At 39.0% G+C, this 25,909-nt stretch overlaps 1 protein-coding gene across 1 annotated transcript in view; it reads left to right on the plus strand.

Annotated features, from left to right (window-relative positions):
- LOC102801618 (uncharacterized) overlaps positions 1 to 25,909 on the plus strand; it is a 114,036-nt gene that overhangs the window by 76,962 nt on the left and 11,165 nt on the right. The window contains exons 6-10 of the mRNA XM_085490764.1: positions 10,588 to 10,749; positions 11,472 to 11,565; positions 11,891 to 12,291; positions 19,176 to 19,233; positions 23,371 to 23,591. Coding sequence (XP_085346890.1) covers positions 10,588 to 10,749; positions 11,472 to 11,565; positions 11,891 to 12,291; positions 19,176 to 19,233; positions 23,371 to 23,591 — 936 coding nt within the window. The remainder of the gene's footprint in view (positions 1 to 10,587; positions 10,750 to 11,471; positions 11,566 to 11,890; positions 12,292 to 19,175; positions 19,234 to 23,370; positions 23,592 to 25,909) is intronic.

A 25,909-nucleotide genomic window follows, 5' to 3' on the forward strand; every position in this document is an offset into this window, starting at 1 on the left:
TACACAAGGTTTGGTTTAGACAGGTTTCCAGTTTACAAAGGGTTTGGTTTTTGCAGGCTGCCAGTATACACAGGGTTTGGTTTAGACTGGTTTCCAGTTTACACAGGGTTTGGTTTAGACAGGTTTCCAGTTTACACAGGGTTTGGTTTAGACAGGTTTTCAGTTTACAAAGGGTTTGGTTTAGATACATGTAGGTTACCAGTTTACACAGGGTTTGGTTTAGACAGGTTACCAGTTTACACAAGGTTTGGTTTAGACAGGTTTCCAGTTTACACAAGGTTTGGTTTAGACAGGTTTCCAGTTTACAAAGGGTTTGGTTTAGACAGGTTACCAGTATACGCAGGGTTTAGTTTAGACAGGTTTCCAGTTTACACAAGGTTTGGTTTAGACATGTTTCCAGTTTACACAGGGTTTGGTTTAGAGGGGTTTCCAGTTTACACAAGGTTTGGTTTAGAGGGGTTTCCAGTTTACAAAGGGTTTGGTTTAGACAGGTTACCAGTATACACAGGGTTTGGTTTAGACAGGTTTCCAGTTTACACAAGGTTTGGTTTAGACAGGTTTCCAGTTTACACAAGGTTTGGTTTAGACAAGTTTCCAGTTTACACAAGGTTTGGTTTGGGCAGGTTACCAGTATACACAGGGTTTGGTATAGACAGGTTTCCAGTTTACAAAGGGTTTTGTATAGACAGGTTTCCAGTTTACACAAGGTTTGGTTTAGACAGGTTTCCAGTTTACACAAGGTTTGGTTTAGACAGGTTTCCAGTTTACAAAGGGTTTGGTTTAGACAGGTTATCAGTATATGCAGGGTTTGGTTTAGACAGGTTTCCAGTTTACACAAGGTTTGGTTTAAGGTTTGGTTTAAACAGGTTTCCAGTTTACACAAGGTTTGGTTTAGACATGTTTCCAGTTTACACAAGGTTTGGTTTAGACAGGTTTCCAGTTTACACAAGGTTTGGTTTAGACAGGTTTCCAGTTTACACAAGGTTTGGTTTAGACAGGTTTCCAGTTTACACAAGGTTTGGTTTAGACAGGTTTCCAGTTTACACAAGGTTTGGTTTAGACAGGTTTCCAGTTTACACAAGGTTTGGTTTAGACAGGTTTCCAGTTTACACAAGGTTTGGTTTAGACAGGTTTCCAGTTTACACAGGGTTTGGTTTAGACAGGTTACCAGTTTACACAAGGTTTGGTTTAGACAGGTTTCCAGTTTACAAAGGGTTTGGTTTAGACAGGTTACCAGTTTACACAGGGTTTGGTTTAGACAGGTTACCAGTTTACACAAGGTTTGGTTTAGACAGGTTTCCAGTTTACACAAGGTTTGGTTTAGACAGGTTTCCAGTTTACAAATGGTTTGGTTTAGACAGGTTACCAGTTTACACAAGGTTTGGTTTAGACAGATTACCAGTTTACACAAGGTTTGGTTTAGACAGGTTTCCAGTTTACAAAGGGTTTGGTTTAGACAGGTTACCAGTATACGCAGGGTTTGGTTTAGACAGGTTTCCAGTTTACACAAGGTTTGGTTTAAACATGTTTCCAGTTTACACAGGGTTTGGTTTAGAGGGGTTTCCAGTTTACACAAGGTTTGGTTTAGAGGGGTTTCCAGTTTACAAAGGGTTTGGTTTAGACAGGTTACCAGTATACACAGGGTTTGGTTTAGACAGGTTTCCAGTTTACAAAGGATTTGGTTTTTGCAGGTTACCAGTATACACAGGGTTTGGTTTAGACACGTTTCCAGTTTACACAGGGTTTGGTTTAGACAGGTTTTCAGTTTACAAAGGGTTTGGTTTAGATAGGTTACCAGTTTACACAGGGTTTGGTTTAGACAGGTTACCAGTTTACACAAGGTTTGGTTTAGACAGGTTTCCAGTTTACACAAGGTTTGGTTTAGACAGGTTTCCAGTTTACAAAGGGTTTGGTTTAGACAGGTTACCAGTTTACACAAGGTTTGGTTTAGACAGATTACCAGTATACGCAGGGTTTGGTTTAGACAGGTTTCCAGTTTACACAAGGTTTGGTTTAGACAGGTTTCCAGTTTACAAAGGGTTTGGTTTAGACAGGTTACCAGTTTACACAAGGTTTGGTTTAGACAGATTACCAGTATACACAGGGTTTGGTTTAGACAGGTTTCCAGTTTACACAAGGTTTGGTTTAGACAGGTTTCCAGTTTACTAAGGGTTTGGTTTAGACAGGTTACCAGTTTACACAAGGTTTGGTTTAGACAGATTACCAGTATACACAGGGTTTGGTTTAGACAGGTTTCCAGTTTACACAAGGTTTGGTTTAGACAGGTTTCCAGTTTACACAGGGTTTGGTTTAGAGGGGTTTACACAGGGTTTGGTTTAGACAGGTTTCCAGTTTACACAAGGTTTGGTTTAGACATGTTTCCAGTTTACACAGGGTTTGGTTTAGAGGGGTTTCCAGCTTACACAAGGTTTGGTTTAGACAGGTTTCCAGTTTACAAAGGGTTTGGTTTTTGCAGGTTACCAGTATACACAGGGTTTGGTTTAGACTGGTTTCCAGTTTACACAGGGTTTGGTTTAGACAGGTTTCCAGTTTACACAGGGTTTGGTTTAGACAGGTTTTCAGTTTACAAAGGGTTTGGTTTAGATAGGTTACCAGTTTACACAGGGTTTGGTTTAGACAGGTTACCAGTTTACACAAGGTTTGGTTTAGACAGGTTTCCAGTTTACACAAGGTTTGGTTTAGACAGGTTTCCAGTTTACAAAGGGTTTGGTTTAGACAGGTTACCAGTTTACACAAGGTTTGGTTTAGACAGATTACCAGTATACGCAGGGTTTGGTTTAGACAGGTTTCCTGTTTACACAAGGTTTGGTTTAAGGTTTGGTTTAAACAGGTTTCCAGTTTACACAAGGTTTGGTTTAGACAGGTTTTCAGTTTACACAAGGTTTGGTTTAGACAGGTCTCCAGTTTACACAAGGTTTGGTTTAGACAGGTTTCCAGTTTACACAAGGTTTGGTTTAGACAGGTTTCCAGTTTACACAGGGTTTGGTTTAGACAGGTTACCAGTTTACACAAGGTTTGGTTTAGACAGGTTTCCAGTTTACACAAGGTTTGGTTTAGACCGGTTTCCAGTTTACACAAGGTTTGGTTTAGACAGGTTTCCAGTTTACAAAGGGTTTGGTTTAGACAGGTATCCAGTTTACACAAGGTTTGGTTTAGACAGATTACCAGTTTACACAAGGTTTGGTTTAGACAGGTTTCCAGTTTACAAAGGGTTTGGTTTAGACAGGTTACCAGTATACACAGGGTTTGGTTTAGACAGGTTTCCAGTTTACACAAGGTTTGGTTTAGACATGTTTCCAGTTTACACAGGGTTTGGTTTAGAGGGGTTTCCAGTTTACACAAGGTTTGGTTTAGACAGGTTTCCAGTTTACAAAGGGTTTGGTTTTTGCAGGTTACCAGTATACACAGGGTTTGGTTTAGACTGGTTTCCAGTTTACACAGGGTTTGGTTTAGACAGGTTTCCAGTTTACACAGGGTTTGGTTTAGACAGGTTTCCAGTTTACACAGGGTTTGGTTTAGACAGGTTTCCAGTTTACACAGGGTTTGGTTTAGACAGGTTTCCAGTTTACACAGGGTTTGGTTTAGACAGTTCGCAGTTTACACAGGGTTTGGTTTAGACAGTTCCCAGTTTACACAGGGTTTAGCTCAAATATATGAATTCAATAAAATATACAACTATTCTGCATATATTCTAAACCAGATGCCACATTACATGTCATTTACTTGCAAATATTATGCTAAAAGTTACATGTTAGATTTAAAATTTGCTGAAAATGCATCAATATTCACATCAATATTGGAACACTTGCTTTAAAAAATAGTGCATTGTACTGGTGTTCTTTGATATAGTACAGCATTCATATTTATACAGAATATTGACTTTACGTCATATTGTTTGCTATGTCATTTGAAAAGAAATCAAGGATATGATCATAAATGTGAAAGAACTCACCATGAAATGTTAACTTTTAACTTTTTAAGCCAATATTCTTATAATGCCAGAAAGTACAATTTATTGAAAAGTGAATAAATTCTTTGCATTTGACTACAAATTGTGTTTAATACTTGGCTACACTTTTATACTTTGGCCTGGAATTGTGTTTAATACTTGGCTACACTTCTATACTTTGGCCTGGAATTGTGTTTAATACTTGGCTACACTTCTATACTTTAGCCTTGAATTGTGTTTAATACTTGGCTACACTTCTATACTTTAGCCTTGAATTGTGTTTAATACTTGGTTTCACTTCTATACTCTGGCCTCGAATTGTGTTTAATACTTGGCTACACTTCTATACTTTGACCTGGAATTGTGTTTAATACTTGGCTACACTTCTATACTGTGACCTGGAATTGTGTTTAATACTTGGCTACACTTCTATACTTTGACCTGGAATTGTGTTTAATACTTGGCTACACTTCTATACTTTGGCCTGGAATTGTGTTTAATACTTGGCTACACTTCTATATTTTGGCCTGGAATTGTGTTTACAGACTGTAATACTTGGCTACACTTCTATACTTTGGCCTGGAATTGTGTTTAATACTTGGCTACACTTCTATACTTTCCCTTACAAAAGTTTCCTATAGGATTCCTATAAGAATCCTATAGAACAAATTCCTGTAGTATTCTTATAATATTTTGACACGTGTTTTCCTATTGGAATCCTATGGATTTTGTGTCAAAATATTATAAGAATCCTACATGAATTTGTCCTATAGGAATCCTTGATATTTTTCCTGGAGGTTCCAGCTCTTTTGGGGAAAGAGCCCATCAATCACTTACATAAATAACATCATAAACTAAAATTAGTTAAACAAAAGTATTTTATTGCTTAACATGTACCAGACATAAATTCAATACAATTGTAAGAAAAATATAAAAAAAGATAAAACTATTACCATAAATATATTGCACAACAATTTCTTGAAATGCAATGAAAATATAAATTTGATGACAATTTGAATAATAAATGTAATTCCCTCCACTATCTGTCATTGTTTCTAAGTACTGGATTTTTTCATAACAATTATTTTATATTACAGAATAATTCCAAAAAACAAAACAGTAAACAATCTCAACCGGCAATTACAAACTTTTCAGTCAATCAAGTAATGTACACTGAAATAAAATAAAAGTTTACTGCCTTGGAATAAAATGATGTACACTGAGTGATATACAGTATCCAGACAATTTAAAAAATAAATGTATAAAAAGTACAATTACAAAAATACTGGTATGCATATTGTGTTTCTAAAAAACAGCACAGAACCCTCAATTCAAATTCATTGATTTTTAATACTAGTATGAGAGAGAGAGTCTCCATTTTGGGTCAGAAGGTTCAATTTGTGATAAAGAAATACAAAATAAATATTGTCAATGCAGTCTTCTGTGAGATATGTCATTCATAGGATTTGAGTATTGGACCTGTAATACAAAAAAGAATTTGTTTCAAATGTTTCATTAAAATATTAATTAAAATATTCCAAATATTGTAAAATACAATGTACTTTATTTTCACTTGCAATTAATTTTTGCTATTTTCGCTGTAGGGATAGATAATTCAGTGAAAAAAATTCTAGCGAATATAACTTTTTTTCCTGTATTTCAAACTTACTCATCAAAAATCAGTGAAAATAATTTCCTCACAAAATACCCAAAAAGCCCTTTCAGCGAAAATTAATTTCAGCTAAAATAAAGTATTTTACAGTAGATAAAAAAACTACCATTTACTGTATATGCACTATTAGATGCGTATTCCCAATAGAAGTGCATATAAACCCAACATTGCATTGGCTGTGTATTAAAATTTACTTTTTTTGCCATAGAAAAAAATTCTGTATTTTTTATAAGAAATTTGAAGGTACATATGTGTGTAATGATTTTAAATACTACATGAATTTCATTGATTTTATTAAATGCATTCCTCTAAATTTGGCTTTCACAAATTGAATAAAAAAAATTACTAGTACAACTGTACTGTAATATGAAAAAAGTGGTACTTTCTAAATGTAAAATTACTTGAATTAAATTAGCATTTAATTATAATTTCCCAAAATTAAAAGTTGTTAGAGAAATTAAAATTGGTTCAACAGGGTAAATATTAGGATATAATATTGAAATTCACTGCTGTTATGAGTGAATTTCCCCCCTGAAAAAGCCATGCACTGGGGGACTATTTACATAATTATATATGCAAATACCCCCCCCCCCCCATCACCACCACCACCACATGTACACACAAATAACTATTTTGAAACAACAAAAGTTAAAATATGAAAAATGATCAGCAACCTTGATATATTTGTAATCGCAAATGGTTATGTACATCCCCATCAATATGACAACTATCTTTAAATTTAAGGCCTTGTTAATTTTTAACATGTTTTAAATTCAGTGTGATAATCCGGCCTGCCCAGTTTTAAAGGTCAATTGTAGGCGGGGCCATGGGGAGTCAGTCATAGGACATCACCAAGGGATTTGGTAGGGCTGCCCAATCAGGAACTAGCTTGGCAGCTTATTACCATAGGTAAATATACATTAATTTGTGGCGTCGTTTTCAATTTTGTAATCAGTGCAACTTCTGCAGTGCAGCTAGAAACTTTGTATCTTTTCGCAAGTTTTTGCTCGTCGATGTGCCCAATGTTAGCCACCTGCCAAGTTGTGGCCATCGTCAGACTCGTCTTCCAAATACCACCGTATTATCAACTAGGCGCTGCAGAACTACGACGGTACGTACTGTACATTTTACGTGAAAGTAATCCACTTCTAGCAAGATTACTCGACTGTTCCGTTAGTTGCACTGATCGACCATGTTTCTTCTGTGACAGTGAGGCGCAGACAATCGCAGTTGCGCAAGAATCTGACGAATTTGACGACTGTTACCTGGCACAATAGTTTCAATGGCAAATGATTCTCTGTCCGATATGTTTGGGGCCACTTTCACACCTTTCTCAGGGATGGAACGACCCGCCGCTACGAGCGACACACGCAGCGATCTGCCGCTAGATGTTCAACAATGGGCCGCCGTAAATAGCATCAGCAGTGAGTCTATGGCAAAGTTGTCGGCGAATGGTTTTACCAACATGCAGCTCATTCGTCTGATCGCCCGAGAAGACATTGATGCGATGGTTATTGAGCCTCTAGCCCAACGACGACTATTTATTTTTGCTATACAAAATCTTCGTCCGGCGGCATCGACAAATGGACAACTTCCGGCTATTAATCCGAACAACCAACAACAGCAGAGTCCATCCGGGAACCCACAGGTCAGCGCCACCAACGGCGAAGAATCCAATATGGCCGCCAGCTCTCAAAATGTCAACATTGGGGAGACGCCGTCGCTGCAACACTTGCTTACGGACCCAGCAGCACAAGAAGCAGGACAATTTCATCCGTTATTGAACATTGCACCAACTTTTAACACAAACTCTTTGTCAAATAACTTTTCAAATAACCCGTTTGCCACTAATGTTTCACGAACGGACCTGGACCCACTCGTCCGTATGCAAACGCGCAAAGGTGAGAAATTTTTCGACATTATTGATTTTGTACCCACCGCCGATACTCATGTTTCGGACCCGCAAGTGATCGGTTCGGGGGAGGACGGATCTCGCCTTGTTCTGGAAACGGGGCCCAAAAAGGGTCGCCTGGAAAATGTTACGCCATGCCAATGGATTGGGGCAAATGCCCGCATAATGTATGAATTAATTCAAACTGGCCTTTTGAAAAATAATAATGTTTTAAATTACCTGGCATATACGGATAAAATTTCCTCATTAGCATGTCGCTATACTTGGCTTTCAGTACTGCAGTTTGATCGTCAATACCGGCAATTTCAAGCAACACACAAATTTCCATGGGGTACTGATATCCCCCATTTGGTTACTGTTTTTCTGCGAGAAAAGCAACAGTCTCTTCCCTCTACCCAGAAATTTGTAGGGTCATCAACGAAATCGGGGGTTTCTCTGGCTGCTAACCGTCCACCTGCCCCAATTGATAATCAGTCAGGTAGACCAATGTTCTCTACAAGTTTATGGTCTTCTTGGTCCAAAAATTAGGTAAAATGACATCAGTTTCTCCATATTACAAGGTCATTGTGACAGCATGGTCCACAGTCCCTAGCACAAACAATGTGTGACTTGTAGTGCATGATGGGTAAAACACTCAGAAGGAGGCTGATGGAAGTGCAGGGCTCATACCACTAATTGAAACTCCATAGACGACAATGTTAACATATGATGAGATTGCTATATGAAAATAATAAACAAAGTTGAAAACATAGCTCTAAAATGGGAAATCAACATGCCTGTAATCAACCACATGAAAAAAACACACATGTTGGCCAGCTCAAACTCTTGCAAAACTCAGGTAAACAAGACACACCTACTGTATTTGGACTGCACCTAGAGAAATCACTGGAAAAACACCAAGATTAGAACATCCAAATACACACTGAATAATCCCACAGGTACACAGCCACTAAGTAGTAAACAAAAGACCACATGTTAGTCTCGCCTCTTACCCAGGTGATCGCGCCCTCAAACAGGGAACACCTGAGAAAAAAATTATTTAAAAAATTTCATTGGTTCCTGTTAGGCATTTAAATTGAGGGCTACGAGCAGCCATTAGTTAATTAGTGGCATGAGCCCTGCACCATCTGTGGTCACAGGAAGTTCAGACTGTGTTCAGTAACTTATCTCCCAATAATTTAATAGTTATAAAATTTCTCAAAATGCTTTAGTTATGTTTTTCTTCTAATCTGCCAATTATGAATTAAAATAAAGCTGATCCCAAGAATATTAAAATCATGGTTATTTGTTTTAAAATTACTCAAATCTTTTTATGAAGTTTTAACAATTCAGTAAAAACTAGAGACTTTCTGTTTTTGTGTGATAAAAATATAGACATTTGGAAAGTTGAAAGGAAAATTAAACTAAACATGGATATTTTTAATTTTTTACAAATGATTTTCCATCAGTATTTGTTTATATTTTTTTCAAAATGTGCTGACTTTTAAAAGTTTATAGAAATAACGTATATATATCTGATTTTTTTAATAATTTTTTTTTTAAAGTAAAATTTTATCTTAATATATTATTCATTTACTGGGAGTTTTTCGAAGATGCAAGATGCAACAAATATGAATACAATAAAAAACATGCCGTACAATACAACTGATTGTAATGAGATTGACTAAAGTATTTGAAAAATTGTTGACATCTTATGATAGTATGTAATATTTTTGTAGGGGAGTGATATGAATCTAGGTAACTTACTCTACATGTAGAAATATCCAGTCCTATTTGACTGGCAGTGTAAAGTTCTATAGGAATTGTATAGTCCTATAAGACTTATGAGCTCACACACCAGTCCTATAGGACTAGCAGTGTAAAGTCCTATAGGAATTGTATAGTCCTATAGGACTTATGATCTCACACGCCTGTCCTATAGGACTAGCAGTGTAAAGTCCTATAGGAATTGTATAGTCCTATAGGACTTATGATCTCACATGCCTGTCCTATAGGACTGGCAGTGTAAAGTCCTATATAGGAATTGTATAGTCCTATAGGACTTATGATCTCACACACCAGTCCTATAGGACTGGCAGTGTAAAGTCCTATAGGACTTGTTGATTCCTATAGGAATTTACATAAAATCCTATAGGACTATACATGTCCTGTATGATTTCATGAAAAGTCCTATAGAATTTTTTAAAATCCTATAGGAAACTTTTGTAAGGGTTGGCCTGGAATTGTGTTTAATACTTGGCTACACTTCTATACTTTGACCTGGAATTGTGTTTAATACTTGGCTACACTTCTATACTTTGACCTGGAATTGTGTTTAATACTTGGCTACACTTCTATACTTTGACCTGGAATTGTGTTTAATACTTGGCTACACTCAGACTGTCTCTTATACTTTGGCCTGGAATTGTGTTTAATACTTGGCTACACTTCTATACTTTGGCCTGGAACTGTGTTTAATACTCGGCTACACTTCTATACTTTGGCCTGGAATTGTGTTTAATACTTGGCTACACTTCTATACTTTGGCCTGGAATTGTGTTTAATACTTGGCTACACTTCTATACTTTGACCTGGAATTGTGTTTAATACTTGGCTACACTTCTATACTTTGGCCTGGAACTGTGTTTAATACTTGGCTACACTTCTATACTTTGGCCTGGAATTGTGCTTAATACTTGGCTACACTTCTATACTTTGGCCTGGAATTGTGTTTAATACTTGGCTACACTTCTATACTTTGGCCTGGAATTGTTCCACCTCAATTATATGACAACCCTCCCCCATGGCTTTTCTTGTGCATGGAAGTTATTATCACAAGGGATGCAGTGTATCCTGTGGCCGTACTTTCACAACCTTTGCTTGTGAAAGTATGATGCTATAAACCTATTTCAGTGTTCATGGCTCATGGATATTACATGGGATGGGGATGTACATCGCTAATCATAGTTATCCATATTGCATACTCTTATCTCAGTGATTAGGAATTATATATATTTCATCAGTAAATGCTGTCATGCATTTGTTGAATTCTAGGAACCAACTTCAGGCCTGGATTCCAGTACAGCTTATACACTACTCAGCATACTTAAAAACTATGCTGTAACAACAAGGAAAACTGTCATCATATCTGTCCATCAGCCTTCCAGTTCTATGTTCTACATGTTTGATAAGTTATTGTTAATGCACCAAGGAGAGGTTAGTAAGATTTCAATCACTTGAAAAGCACTACTTTTATTGGCTCACAGATTGCTATTTGAATGATGGTGCATATATATTTAAAAAAAAATAAAAAAAATATGGCTGCCCAGGAAAATACCAGCAATACCTTTTTTCTGTAACAACAAAGTATTTCTGTGATGTTGATGAGTGAAAATAAAGTTATTTGAAGTGACAACAGTTTTATTTCTTTAATGAATGATGGCTGCAGATCAAAAGGATATTGAGGGTCATTGAAATGCTTTATCCATACTTTATAGGAACCATGCAAAATTACATAAACTTATATTAAATACATGATTCTAATTAAAATAATTTCAGATGTGTAAACCAACCATATGTAAGTCAGTTGTTTGAAATCACCACCTTCATAAATCTTAAAACTATCTTAATCAGATATTTGTTTTCACAAGGTATTTGGACATATTTTCATATCACTAAGAAAATTATCTGATTTTGTCAAAAATATAGCTAACCCAAGGTCAATATTTGTCATCAAGCTTCCACTAAATGAACAGCATTTTTTTTTTCAAAATATTGATTTGTAAACAATGAGAAATTATGTACATTTAATCCAAAATTGCAAAGAAAAATAAATAATAATAAGAAACATTTGACAAAAAATATTGGTGTTTTAATGGTAATATAATGTAAATTTCTATTTTTTAATTTTTTATTTTTTTTATTTCACTTTTCTTTAGACTGTATATTTTGGTAAAGCAAATAATGTTGTAGATTATTTTGACAGTATTGGGTTTCAATGTGAGCAGCATTACAACCCTGCAGATTTTATTTGTAAGTACATTGCTTTAATCTGTAAATACATGGTTGCCTAGCCTTGTGTGATATGTGTAACATTTTTTTTATACATTGTATATACAATTTTATTATCTGAATTGCATGATTTCGTAATATACTACTTCCACAATCCTATGTATGATTCTACTAAGAGGTCATATATTCTAATATATCTAATAAGAAAATAAATTGCATACTTACAGTGCATAAGATTTTAATTTATTTTCTATTTATTTTTTTAATTTTGTGTGTGTGTGAGCAGTTCTGACAATCATTTCCTGGTATTGTTAGTATTATTAATATAGTGACTTCTCTTTTATAGTGGATAAAGTCAGAGGAAACGAAAGTGAAGTTGAAACCATAATGGCTGCCAGCAGAAATGCATTATGGGAATCATACAGTAATGGTGAAACTATGGTGACCAACTCTTATATTGATGAGAGTAATAATGGACATATTAAATATTGCAGCAATGAAAACTCTGTAAATATGAAACACACGAACGACCTAGATGATGACTTTGATGATGATTCAGAACCAAAATGGTCAACAACATATTTTGAACAGTACAGAACTCTAACCTCAAGAAGTTTTAAAGAATCTAAGAGTAAGATGTTGTCTTCTGTCAAGATAGTAGAGTCTATTGTGTTGGCATCCCTTATGGGGATTGTTTGGTTTCAATTGGGCTTCATGGAAAATATGATAGACGACAGAAATGGCTTGGTAGGTATCATCATATGGTGTAAACGATATTTAAAATACATTGTTTAAATGAAATGCAAACACACACATGACAATTAGTGGTTCTTGACATTTGTTTCATTTGGGGTTATAAAATTTTCTATTATACAGGATTCAATTTAATGCTTTATGCATTCATGTATATTCAAAGAGAAAAATAGCTAATGTCTTTAAACTTTGACACATAATTTTCACATGTGATTTCGCAAGACTTAATTTCAAGGTCAAAGGTTAATGACACAGTATAGAGTTCCAGGGGAAAATTAACTCGCACATTCAAATTTTACATTGACATTAAATGTGTGTATGTTTTCAATGTAAGACAAGACTTGCAAGACTCGATTAGATTTTTAGAACAAATAGTCATTGTCACAGTGTTTTTCATTCCAAAGATAAAATAGCTAGTGCTTTCAAACATTACCTGTAAAACCTAGTCAGGTTTTTCAGTCAAAGGTCAATGTCACAGAGTCACAAAACATATTTTCAGCCTTAACAAAGCAGCAAAAAGACCTCAAGAGTGTTGTTATATAGATATGAGAAATTTGACATGCATTCAAACATAGATTGATAGTCAACATCTTTTTTTTAATGGAAATATGCATCTCAATGAATCATGATTTCTTATATGAAAGCTTGCAAAGCTCAATTCACTACGTTCAATTACCCACCATAGACTCCAGTCAGTTGAAATGACTATTTTGAACTGTAGGCATTAATCAGCGATTCTGCCAATGACGGAGAGATAGAATCTAGGTCAAGATCCCAAGATTCTTTTCCCTTACGTCGCGAACCACGTGACCAAAGCCATATGGCGGTGCCCATATGGCTGGATAATCACTCTGATTTTTCTCCGCCTCAAATGGAGATGAAATTTAGCGAGCTCTGCCTGGATTGCTTGCTTTTTTCCTGTCCGGGTTTTCTAGCTTGGTTGTTGCCGCTGGGCGGCATGCAACATTGTAGCTGGTAGGATAAGTTTTTCTTGTCATTTTTACCCTCGTATTGTTTTCCCCTTTGTGTGTAGCATTTTTCACAACAAAGAAATAAAACCTTGGCGTCTTAGCTTAATCACTTGTTGATTGCGTTACATCACCTTTTACTACTGTAATTCGCTTCCCTCATGCATGTCGTCTTCATTTTATCTACGTATTTAGAAATGAATAGATGTAATGACAGATCCTTGACTCGCCATTTTTTGGTCTCCTCGTTTTCGAGTCGACTGTGTAGTGGTTATATTCAGAATTTACCAGCATAGAACCTGCATCTGATATGCCTTTTGTCGTGGCTGTGTGCGAGGTTCAGAGTCTTTGCTTTGAAGGCGTGCGTTTTTCACTGGAGTTCTGAGGCCTAAGATATTTTTTCAGAGCCATCAAAATTGCTGAGACTGACTGCTCGTTTCTTCACAGCAAGGTCGTGCGTCCAGTAAAAATCGGTTAAAGTGAGTTACGTGTTTGGCATGAGTGAAAAGTAGGAGGCCCGACAGTGGAGGTACCGATATTTTTTCGGTCTCCCCCCACTGATCGGAGGACATCCTCACAGTCTGTGTTGTCAGGCGGTGGTTTACCCGATTTTACCGGCTACAGCGAGGATGTGCCCCCGGAGGTTTTTTCTTCCTATGGGTCCCGTTGCGGGTCCCTTTGTGGATCCTTCCTCGCACGGCGCCGGTTTGCCTCCGAGTTGAGGGCTTCGATCGAAAGACTGTTGGGGCAAATTGAGTCCCTGGCAGGTCGGGTAGATCAGACGCAGTTGGAGCGAGCTGTCTCCACTGCGGCCTCTGCAGTGGCCAAGCAGGAAGAAACACAAAAGCATCGTTTGCATTCAAACACGTCTCTTCCGGGGAACCCACCGTTCCAGCCGCGGCTCAGCCACTAATTTAGATGAGGCCGAGGCTCAGGCACTGAGCCTCGGGCACTGAATGCAAATGGGGCACTGGCAGCCAAGCCTCCGATCTCAGGACAGGGCTTTCAGGGTAGGGCACATGTTGCACCCCCAGCCAGGGTTCGTCGCGTGGTAATGGTACAACGGTAATAAATTTACCCTTGTGTCCAGTCTCTGCTGTGGGTTTTGACTCCCTTCTTACCGACCCGCTGGCATCCCCAGAGGGAACCGACCCTGTCATGAGACGCACAGTCAAACACGCTCTCTCTCACATATATAAAGTGAAAAGAAGACAGTTTGCTCGCATCAGATATAGCCAGTACTTCGGGCAGTCCTTCAGAGTCTTCCATCCATAACGACTCGGTGAGCCAGGCCTTTGGAGTGATACAAAGTTTTATTGATCCTAGTGATACAATGTAAATACCTCCACCCCTGATCCTAAGGCGACCACTTACAGTTGATTCAACGCTTATAGGATCACGGGCGTCGGAATTCAAAGCAACCCCTTGGCACGTCTCTCCCTGTCCGTCCGAGTGCGAAGTGGGACACAGCGCACGCAAACGGTGTTGATGGGCGGACGTTGGCCTAACGCCCCCAGGTGGGGTAAAATCTTATGCAACACTTTCCACCGGACCAAACGCTACCCGGTCGATGTGGTTTCGGGATCAGTCCCCAAAGTGTGGGATGAGACCAAAATTCCCCCTACTGGATACCAAGGCTCCTTCCCCAGTACCACGAATCTCCGTTGGGCAAACCGGGTAAAGGAGGACAGGCACGTTCCATGGGCGTTCTCGCCAGCTCTATCTGAGACTATCCACCACGCTCTGAGGGCAGAGTTGCTTGAGCGCCCAGGACTCTGAGACCTCGGAGGCAGAACGCTCCAGCCTCCTAGACAAGGCGACACATTTATTGGTGAGCCACCGCACATCTACGTGCGACGTCCCCTAGTGTCACCTGTCTCTCTTGGCCGGGGCCACTTCTGTGCAACGAGACGCGGCCTTGGACGCCTGTGTTTTTGTCGGCAAGCTGAGTCAGGGGGTACGTCTCCACCTCAGTGACACAGACTGGACATCTTCCACCCTCTTTGTTCGGGAAATGGTGGGTACAGTCTCAGAGCTTTGGAGGGCAATGAACCAGAGGGGTCAGATCGAATCCACTAGCCAGTTGGCCCTGCCAAGAGCGTCGTCCGCTAGCCATAGTCAGCCAGGAGGCAAGCGCTCATCCCCTTCCACGGGAGGGAAGAGTAGGGGCGCGCCCCAGGGAAAAAAGAGCCAGGTGGTGGCTCCTCACTCTCCTCGGGCGGTCGTCTACCTCGGCAGCGAGAGAAGTGTGTTTGACGCTTACCTCTGCAACCGGGGGACAGGAATGTGTTCGGCGAGTGGCCAGGTCACAACTTAGTGACTACTTCAGGCCTTGGGGAAACTCACCTCATGGGAGAAGAGAGCACCCCCTCCTCGCAACTGTCGAACCCATGGCCACATATCCCTGTCGTACACAGATTGCGCCGGTGAAGTCCAGTTTGGAGACAGCAGGTGACCAATCCCTGGACCCTTCCAGGTGATGACATCCTGTTACGGGATACCGTTGAAATCTCTATCTCCTCCATCAGTGTCTCCCCGATTTGGCATTGTCAGGGGACTCCCGCAAGGTGGAGGAATCAGGCAGGAAGTAGCAGTTTGCTGGGAAAAGGCGCCATACACAGGGTAGATCAGCCGGCACTCTACCCAGGCCTCTACCCAATTGTGTTCGTAGTAACAAATCTACAGGTGGCGGGTGTCCAGTTCTGGACCTAGGCAGACTGAATCAGAACGTGCTCCTCGATCGGTTCCACATGGAGACGCCATTCAGGGTTCTTCTCTCTATCCACCGTTTCGACTGGCTAGCCCCACTAGACTTAAGTGGGGCCTACCTGCACATACCGATGCACTCAGCGAGTTGCCATCTCCTTCAAATTGCCCAGCTGGGCCAAGTATTCAAATGTCCGGTGCCCCCTCGTTTGGGTTATGCTCAGCGCCCTACGTGTTCACCAGAGTGATGAAACAGGTAGTCCTGCTTCACCAAATGTCGGTACACCTCAATCCGTACCTAGACGACTGGTTTCTACACAACCCGGACAAGGGGTCAGACTAACACAGGATTCACTTCACCAGTTGGGCTCTTTAGTAAATTGACAAGTCCTATCTCGACCCAATGTGCAGTTGGTGTTCCTGGGCATGGAGTTTGACACAGAGGTAAGCTTGGTATAGCTATTTCAAGCATATTGCTTAGCTTTAAGCAGCCTAGCCGAATGCCTAGTCAGCGTTCCCTCAGTGTCCCTCTGAGAACTAATGCAGATCATCGGAATGATAACCTTGGTTCAAAGGGTGGTTCCACAGGCCGCACTACGCAGCTGCTCTGTATAACGCTTGTTATTACAACGCCAAGCTCTCCTATGGGATCTAGATAGGCGGGGTTTTGATCTTGGACCAAGTGAAGAAAGCCCTGCCCTGGTGGTCGTCACTGGCCAACCTCGGACAGGGGGCCCTCCTTGGACCCACTTGCCGCAGGTATGACTCTGGTAATAGATGCCTCCCTCCAAGGTTGGAGAGCGTATCTATTGGAGGAACATACCCAAAGATATGGCCTCCGCATTAGTTTCGGGACTAGCATATCAACCGACTCGAACTGAGAGCAGTGTACTACCATGCTTACTACCCATAGTTCAAAACCACAGAGTCCTGCTCTGCACAGGAAACGCAGCAGTGGCCCCTTCAAGAAGGAGAGTGGACGTGTTCCCCATTGTTGTCAGTCCTAAGGCAGCAAATCCTCCTTTGGTGCCTGGAATACTATGTGGAGCTAACCACACCCTACCTTCCAGGGGTGAGGAACAGTCTGGCAGATGCCCTTTTAGGGTGGCTCCGTCTCCAGAACACGAAGTGGCTGATACCCCAGTGGGTAGCCTCCAGGCTGTTTCGGCTGTGGGTGGTCCAAGGTTAGACCGGTTTGCCGCACCATGGAACGCCAAGCTCACGACGTAACACTCCTGCCGACTCCAGGAGCCTGGGCCAGGGTCGCTTTGCTAACCCTATGGACCCACTTAGTTGTGTACACCTTTCCTCCCTTCCTGCTAGTTCACCGGCACCGGAGAAAATTTCAACAGGTGCACACCTGCATATTATCATTGGTCGCACCCAATTGGCCAAGCAAGGCCTAGTTTCCACTTCTGTCGGAAATGCTAGTCGAAACACCAGTAGTGCTTCCGGACTTACCGGAACTGCCGTCCCAACCAGATGGCGCACTACCAACGAGCCCAGTGCGTATCACTTACACACATGTAGGCTCTCAGTAGACCCTTTATCTGAGCTGGCTGCCAACGTCCTGGCCAGAGCGAACAGGGATTCCACCAATGCGGCCTACATTTCTAGGCTGCGAGCATACACTGATTGGTGTAGCGGAATGGGATTGATCTATACCATCCCTCTTTTGGCCAGGTTGCAGGCTCCTTCGTTCACCTGTTTGACGAAGTGGGTTTGTCCTACGCAGCGATCATGAGCTACAGGTCGGCCTTGTCCCCCACCATGTACGGGAACAAGACTAGCCGATTGTCCTATTATTAGGAGACTATTTACTGCTTTCCAGACACCGAGACCCCATACAAGGGAACCGCCCAACTGGGACTTGTCGGCTGTGTTGTCCGCTCTAAGCAGACTGCCCTTTGAGCCTCTCTGATCAGCACCACTTAAATTTTTGACCTGGAAAATAGTCTTCCTACTGGCCCTCGCCTCAGGTAAGCGTCGACCAGAGCTTCGGGCATTGTCCTTCTTGAATGATGTACCGCCGTTATGGACAATCAAGTTGTGCTAAAGACATGAATCAGGTTTCTCGCCAAGAACCAAATCCCAGGACACGATCCTCACCCGATCGTCATCCCCCGGCTGTCAAATTTTGTCGGCCTGGAGGGTCAGGAGGAATTGCTTCTCTGCCTGGTTCGAGCACAGAGTTGCTACCAAACCGTACTAAGGATTCAGGATTGGGTGCCAGGCACATATCTTTGTGTAATGGCCCAGGCAGGCAGGATAGGCCAGCCTCCCCAACTTCCATAACCAGGTGGTTTACTGCAACTGTATTGAAGGTCTATAATACTTTAACTCTCTCGACACAGAGCTTGCGGAGACACCAAATACGAGTGCATGAGGTCTGTGCGATTGCTAACTCACTAGTGCTAGTGTCAGCCCCCCCCACCGAGCACACACGGAGGGAAGGCTCTGGAGAACGCAGAACGTCTTTATCAACTACCACCTAAGAGACACCGAATCCATTGAGGAAGGTCTCTTTAGGTTGGGTCCCGTCGTAGCGGGTCAGTCTTGGTTTGCACAATGGTCCCTACAATAATTCAGTCTCGGCATTTTTTGTGGACAGATTTCTCTACCATCAGCACTCCCCTGGAAGCTCCTAGGTCCTGCTTTGCGGCCTATGCCCTCATGCAGAACTGTTTCGGTCTTTACTTCGAAAGCTTACTACCCCCAAAATTGGGTTGGGGTCTAGCTTACCTGGGCACACCGAACTCTGCCACCGTAGCAGCATTTTGGCTTCTTGCTTCACATAGTTCATACCCACCAAAGACTCCAGTTCCCCCCAACCACCCCACTCTTTCCATAGCGTTGGTCTAAGTCCTTGAGGCGGAGAGAAAGGAACCAGAGTGATTAATCTATGGTGGGTATGAACTATGTGAATAGGCGGGTTTGGAGAACCCTCTACCTAATTTACCTATATTATTAAAATCCTGCACAGTGTGATACATATTACACCAGAAAATGAAAGAAAATTTTGTCTAAATTATCAAAATGCTCAATTGGCAAAAATGCCCTTAATGTATACCATTCATATCAACTCTATGGAGGATTTCAGCTGGGATGTGTTAACATTTCTTGTAGATGATACAATGAATCTTTGTTTTGTTCAGTCACCACTAAAAACAGCATCAACATTGTTATTGTTGTTTCTATTTATAGATCTTCATGTCGCTTACTAACTGGACATTTCTACCAATGTTTATGGCAATGTATACATGTAAGTACAATTCACTTGATGGACATTTCCACCAATGTTTATGGCAATGTATACATGTAAGTACAATTCACTTGATGGACATTTCTACCAATGTTATGGCAATGTATGTATGTAAGTACAATTCACTTGATGGACATTTCTACCAATGTTTATGGCAATGTATACATGTAAGTACAATTCACTTGATGGACATTTCTACCAATGTTATGGCAATGTATACATGTAAGTACAATTCACTTGATGGACATTTCTACCAATGTTTATGGCAATGTATACATGTAAGTACAATTCACTTGATGGACATTTCTACCAATGTTTATGGCAATGTATACATGTAAGTACAATTCACTTGAAGGACATTTCTACCAATGTTTATGGCAATGTATACATGCAAGTACAATTCACTTGATGGACATTTCTACCAATGTTATGGCAATGTATACATGTAAGTACAATTCACTTGATGGACATTTCTACCAATGTTATGGCAATGTATACAATGTAAGTACAATTCACTTGATGGACATTTCCACCAATGTTTATGGCAATGTATACATGTAAGTACAATTCACTTGATGGACATTTCTACCAATGTTTATGGCAATGTATGCATGTAAGTACAATTCACTTGATGGACATTTCTACCAATGTTATGGCAAATGTATGCATGTAAGTACAATTCACTTGATGGAAATTTCTACCAATGTTTATGGCAATGTATACATGTAAGTACAATTCACTTGATGGACATTTCCACCAATGTTTATGGCAATGTATACATATAAGTACAATTCACTTGATGGACATTTCTCCCAATGTTATGGCAATGTATACATGTAAGTACAATTCACTTGATGGACATTTCTACCAATGTTTATGGCAATGTATACATGTAAGTACAATTCACTTGATGGACATTTCTACCAATGTTTATGGCAATGTATACATGTAAGTACAATTCACTTGATGGACATTTCTACCAATGTTTATGGCAATGTATACATGTAAGTACAATTCACTTGAAGGACATTTCTACCAATGTTTATGGCAATGTATACATGCAAGTACAATTCACTTGATGGACATTTCTACCAATGTTTATGGCAATGTATACATGCAAGTACAATTCACTTGATGGACATTTCTACCAATGTTATGGCAATGTATGTATGTAAGTACAATTCACTTGATGGACATTTCTACCAATGTTTATGGCAATGTATACATGTAAGTACAATTCACTTGATGGACATTTCTACCAATGTTTATGGCAATGTATACATGTAAGTACAATTCACTTGATGGACATTTCTACCAATGTTTATGGCAATGTATGCATATAAGTACAATTCACTTGATGGACATTTCTACCAATGTTTATGGCAATGTATACATATAAGTACAATTCACTTGATGGACATTTCTACCAATGTTATGGCAATGTATACATGTAAGTACAATTCACTTGATGGACATTTCCACCAATGTTTATGGCAATGTATACATGCAAGTACAATTCACTTGATGGACATTTCTACCAATGTTTATGGCAATGTATACATGCAAGTACAATTCACTTGATGGACATTTCTACCAATGTTATGGCAATGTATGTATGTAAGTACAATTCACTTGATGGACATTTCTACCAATGTTTATGGCAATGTATACATGTAAGTACAATTCACTTGATGGACATTTCTACCAATGTTTATGGCAATGTATACATGTAAGTACAATTCACTTGATGGACATTTCTACCAATGTTTATGGCAATGTATGCATATAAGTACAATTCACTTGATGGACATTTCTACCAATGTTTATGGCAATGTATACATATAAGTACAATTCACTTGATGGACATTTCTACCAATGTTATGGCAATGTATACAATGTAAGTACAATTCACTTGATGGACATTTCCACCAATGTTTATGGCAATGTATACATGTAAGTACAATTCACTTGATGGACATTTCTACCAATGTTTATGGCAATGTATGCATGTAAGTACAATTCACTTGATGGACATTTCTACCAATGTTATGGCAAATGTATGCATGTAAGTACAATTCACTTGATGGAAATTTCTACCAATGTTTATGGCAATGTATACATGTAAGTACAATTCACTTGATGGACATTTCTACCAATGTTTATGGCAATGTATACATGTAAGTACAATTCACTTGATGGACATTTCTACCAATGTTTATGGCAATGTATACATGTAAGTACAATTCACTTGATGGACATTTCTACCAATGTTTATGGCAATGTATACATGTAAGTACAATTCACTTGAAGGACATTTCTACCAATGTTTATGGCAATGTATACATGCAAGTACAATTCACTTGATGGACATTTCTACCAATGTTTATGGCAATGTATACATGCAAGTACAATTCACTTGATGGACATTTCTACCAATGTTATGGCAATGTATGTATGTAAGTACAATTCACTTGATGGACATTTCTACCAATGTTTATGGCAATGTATACATGTAAGTACAATTCACTTGATGGACATTTCTACCAATGTTTATGGCAATGTATACATGTAAGTACAATTCACTTGATGGACATTTCTACCAATGTTTATGGCAATGTATGCATATAAGTACAATTCACTTGATGGACATTTCTACCAATGTTTATGGCAATGTATACATATAAGTACAATTCACTTGATGGACATTTCTACCAATGTTATGGCAATGTATACATGTAAGTACAATTCACTTGATGGACATTTCCACCAATGTTTATGGCAATGTATACATGCAAGTACAATTCACTTGATGGACATTTCTACCAATGTTTATGGCAATGTATACATGCAAGTACAATTCACTTGATGGACATTTCTACCAATGTTATGGCAATGTATGTATGTAAGTACAATTCACTTGATGGACATTTCTACCAATGTTTATGGCAATGTATACATGTAAGTACAATTCACTTGATGGACATTTCTACCAATGTTTATGGCAATGTATACATGTAAGTACAATTCACTTGATGGACATTTCTACCAATGTTTATGGCAATGTATGCATATAAGTACAATTCACTTGATGGACATTTCTACCAATGTTTATGGCAATGTATACATATAAGTACAATTCACTTGATGGACATTTCTACCAATGTTATGGCAATGTATACATGTAAGTACAATTCACTTGATGGACATTTCCACCAATGTTTATGGCAATGTATACATGCAAGTACAATTCACTTGATGGACATTTCTACCAATGTTTATGGCAATGTATACATGTAAGTACAATTCACTTGATGGACATTTCTATCAATGTTATGGCAATGTATGTATGTAAGTACAATTCACTTGATGGACATTTCTACCAATGTTTATGGCAATGTATACATGTAAGTACAATTCACTTGATGGACATTTCTACCAATGTTTATGGCAATGTATACATGTAAGTACAATTCACTTGATGGACATTTCTACCAATGTTATGGCAATGTATGTATGTAAGTACAATTCACTTGATGGACATTTCTACCAATGTTTATGGCAATATATACATGTAAGTACAATTCACTTGATGGACATTTCTACCAATGTTATGGCAATGTATGCATGTAAGTACAATTCACTTGATGGACATTTCCACCAATGTTTATGGCAATGTATACATGTAAGTACAATTCACTTGATGGACATTTCTACCAATGTTATGGCAATGTATGCATGTAAGTACAATTCACTTGATGGACATTTCCACCAATGTTTATGGCAATGTATACAATGTAAGTACAATTCACTTGATGGACATTTCTACCAATGTTTATGGCAATGTATGCATGTAAATGTAAGTACAATTCACTTGATGGACATTTCTACAAATGTTTATGGCAATGTATGCATGGAAGTACTTTTTATTTAATGTAAACAGAAAGTGCTTTTTTCTTCCAACTTCACGTCATGCTATACATACATACATTTTGTGTGCAGTATGAGTATATTGTGACAAAAGCTAACTTCATTATCCTCAGTAGCATTGACCTTACCCATCTACTCTAACTGTACATGTATTGTGCAGTATAATAGTTAATTTTCATTGTTCATTTCATTTCATTTTATTGCTTGCAGTTCCTGGAGAACGAGTGGTTATTAACAAAGAACGCTTATCTGGATTGTATCGATTGTCAGCTTACTTCCTGGCAAAACAGACAAGTGAACTTCCAATAGGAACACTAATTCCTGCTATGTCTTATGTCATTATCTACTGGGCAGGTGGTCTGAACAGGACTTGGCCACCAGCATTTGTTTTTTCACTGGCACTTGTATTACTGGGCTCACTAGTTGGCCAGGTTAGTACCCCTGTTTACATTAACCCACAGTATCCCAACTTTTAGTAATATTGCTTGGGAATATTTTCCTGGTTACTGAGAATTTATAAATATAGCTGCAAGCAGTGATGTGTGGGTCTAATGTGATAGATTAAGAGTTATAAGTGTGGTGTTAGTCGTTTGAACACATCTTTTCTTTTCGTTGCTAGTACTCTTCATTGAAAGGAGAGAAATATTTTCACTTATAAGCAAACTTGTGAAAATTTGTTTGAATATCATAATTGTTTTCTCCAATTTTGCATTTGCGAGAAGGGAAATTTTCACTTTTTTTCTTGATTTTTCAAAAATTGATAAAACGGTTACTTTAGACCTTGATACATCATCCCAGGTTTACAAAAGATCGAAATTGCGAAATAAATTTGCTTAAATAAGTGTTTTAAAATGCTAGCAGAAAAGACTACAACTGCCGTTTTGTGGATATTTGCATAATGTTTATCTTTGGAAGGGTTTAAATGATAACATCTGGTCCGTATACTCTGTTGTTGACGATTCTGATATAATGGGTGATAAGCTTCCCGTTGCAAACAGTGCGTGTTTATCCATAGAGCCACCAGTACTACTGGAGGGTCTATGGTTTATCTAAAGTCCATTATTGTCACTCGACACTTCGTCGGAGAAACATGGTCATAGAGTCCGGGCATACAGTACTCATTTCGCCCAACCTTCCGCTTTTACATCGACCGCTTATCGCTTAATTTCCGATCATGTGGTATTGGCCGACCGGAAACTGGCCGCATTTTTTTCCCGCTCGCTCGCTCATTGAAACACCGACCGCTTGCCCAAACACTGATCACTGGCACATGAGTGGTTGAAATGGTGGTTTTGATAGTAAAGTGCGAACATACAACTAGTATTAACTGTTATTAAATTCTGAATGACACTTCAATCTAATAGTTGTGTAACACTTGTATCGTGAAAGCACTTGAACTGAAACCTCTTGTTACGTGTTTTGGGTGCTTGTTCTAGATGTAATATTTTTTATTATTTTAATGAGACAGTTATGTGAAAAAAGCATAGGTAACTCATTTTGACAGACCAGAGAAACGAGAAAATGTTAATGATTAATTCCAAAAATAACAATACCAAATCCACGTCGGCCGGTCTGGTAAAATTTGACATTCAATTTTCAAAAATAAGTCCTGATCTTTGAATGAGTTCAGTCTATACCGTATACGTACTGTAAAAGTGTTCCCACAAAAAATATTTTCGACTAAAAACGGCCACTGAAAAAATCGAACATGCATAAATAATTTATTGGGCTTTAATTAACGTGTCAAATTTGGTTATAGCCATAAATATTTAGTGGCCAGTCGATGAAAAATTCGAAACTCAGGATTCACACGGAAGTCCTTCAGGGCTGAAAATCATCGACCCTACTCTGGTTTACTTTATTTCCCAACTTGCAGTGAAAACTGATTCCATAGACTCTAATGTATCTCAGCCTAGTATTTTCTTTTTGAACTGAGGTCAAATTCCACCCGTTTTTCAAAATATACTGATGTTTTTCAGCGAATAATTTTGAAGCATGTCACAGCACAAAATCACTATGTGAATCGACGCCGGAAATTGGATAGTACGACGACCCTTCAATTAGCGTCAAATATGCTTTGTTACAACATCATTGATTGGCTGAAAGTCACATGATCGGAGCACGACCTGGGTCACAGAACCATATTTATCCGTATTATCAACAGGACCTCGCAAAAGAACCACACCCACAATTTCAATCTTTTTTAGCGAGGAAGCTGCCAACAAATGTCAAAAAACTTGTGAATTTCATGGATTCAAATAAAATAAAGCAAGCGATTGATAAGAATGATTATTAATATTTTCCCCGATGCGCTTCGTAGAATTTTCTTATTTTTTTATTTCAAGGTAAGAAATGGCTAGTTGAAGTTGCATCGTCTTAAATACGGCTGTTTCACCGCAAACAACTCTAACTTTGTTGTAGTTTTGCGATGTAAATAAAAATATATATTATAATAATAATACTTGTTGAATTATTTGGGGTTTGAGCCCACAAATTACGAACACGGTCCCCATGAATGATTAGGGTCAATGTTTGTCCTATCTCGGCTGATTGTGTTGATCGACGCCCTTCCTAAACTCAGTATGGAGAAACCAACTGGGATCGACATTCCAAACAAATTATTGGGATACGGTCGAAAGACGAGATTTTCTAGATATTTACAGACATACTGTCATGAAAATCATATGTAAAATTAACAAATACACAAAGAGGTGTAATATTAGGTTTTATTTTAGGCTTAGAAATATTT

Source organism: Saccoglossus kowalevskii, chromosome 15, assembly GCF_978046115.1.
Source record: "Saccoglossus kowalevskii chromosome 15, keSacKowa6.1, whole genome shotgun sequence".
Classification (NCBI taxonomy): domain Eukaryota; kingdom Metazoa; phylum Hemichordata; class Enteropneusta; family Harrimaniidae; genus Saccoglossus; species Saccoglossus kowalevskii.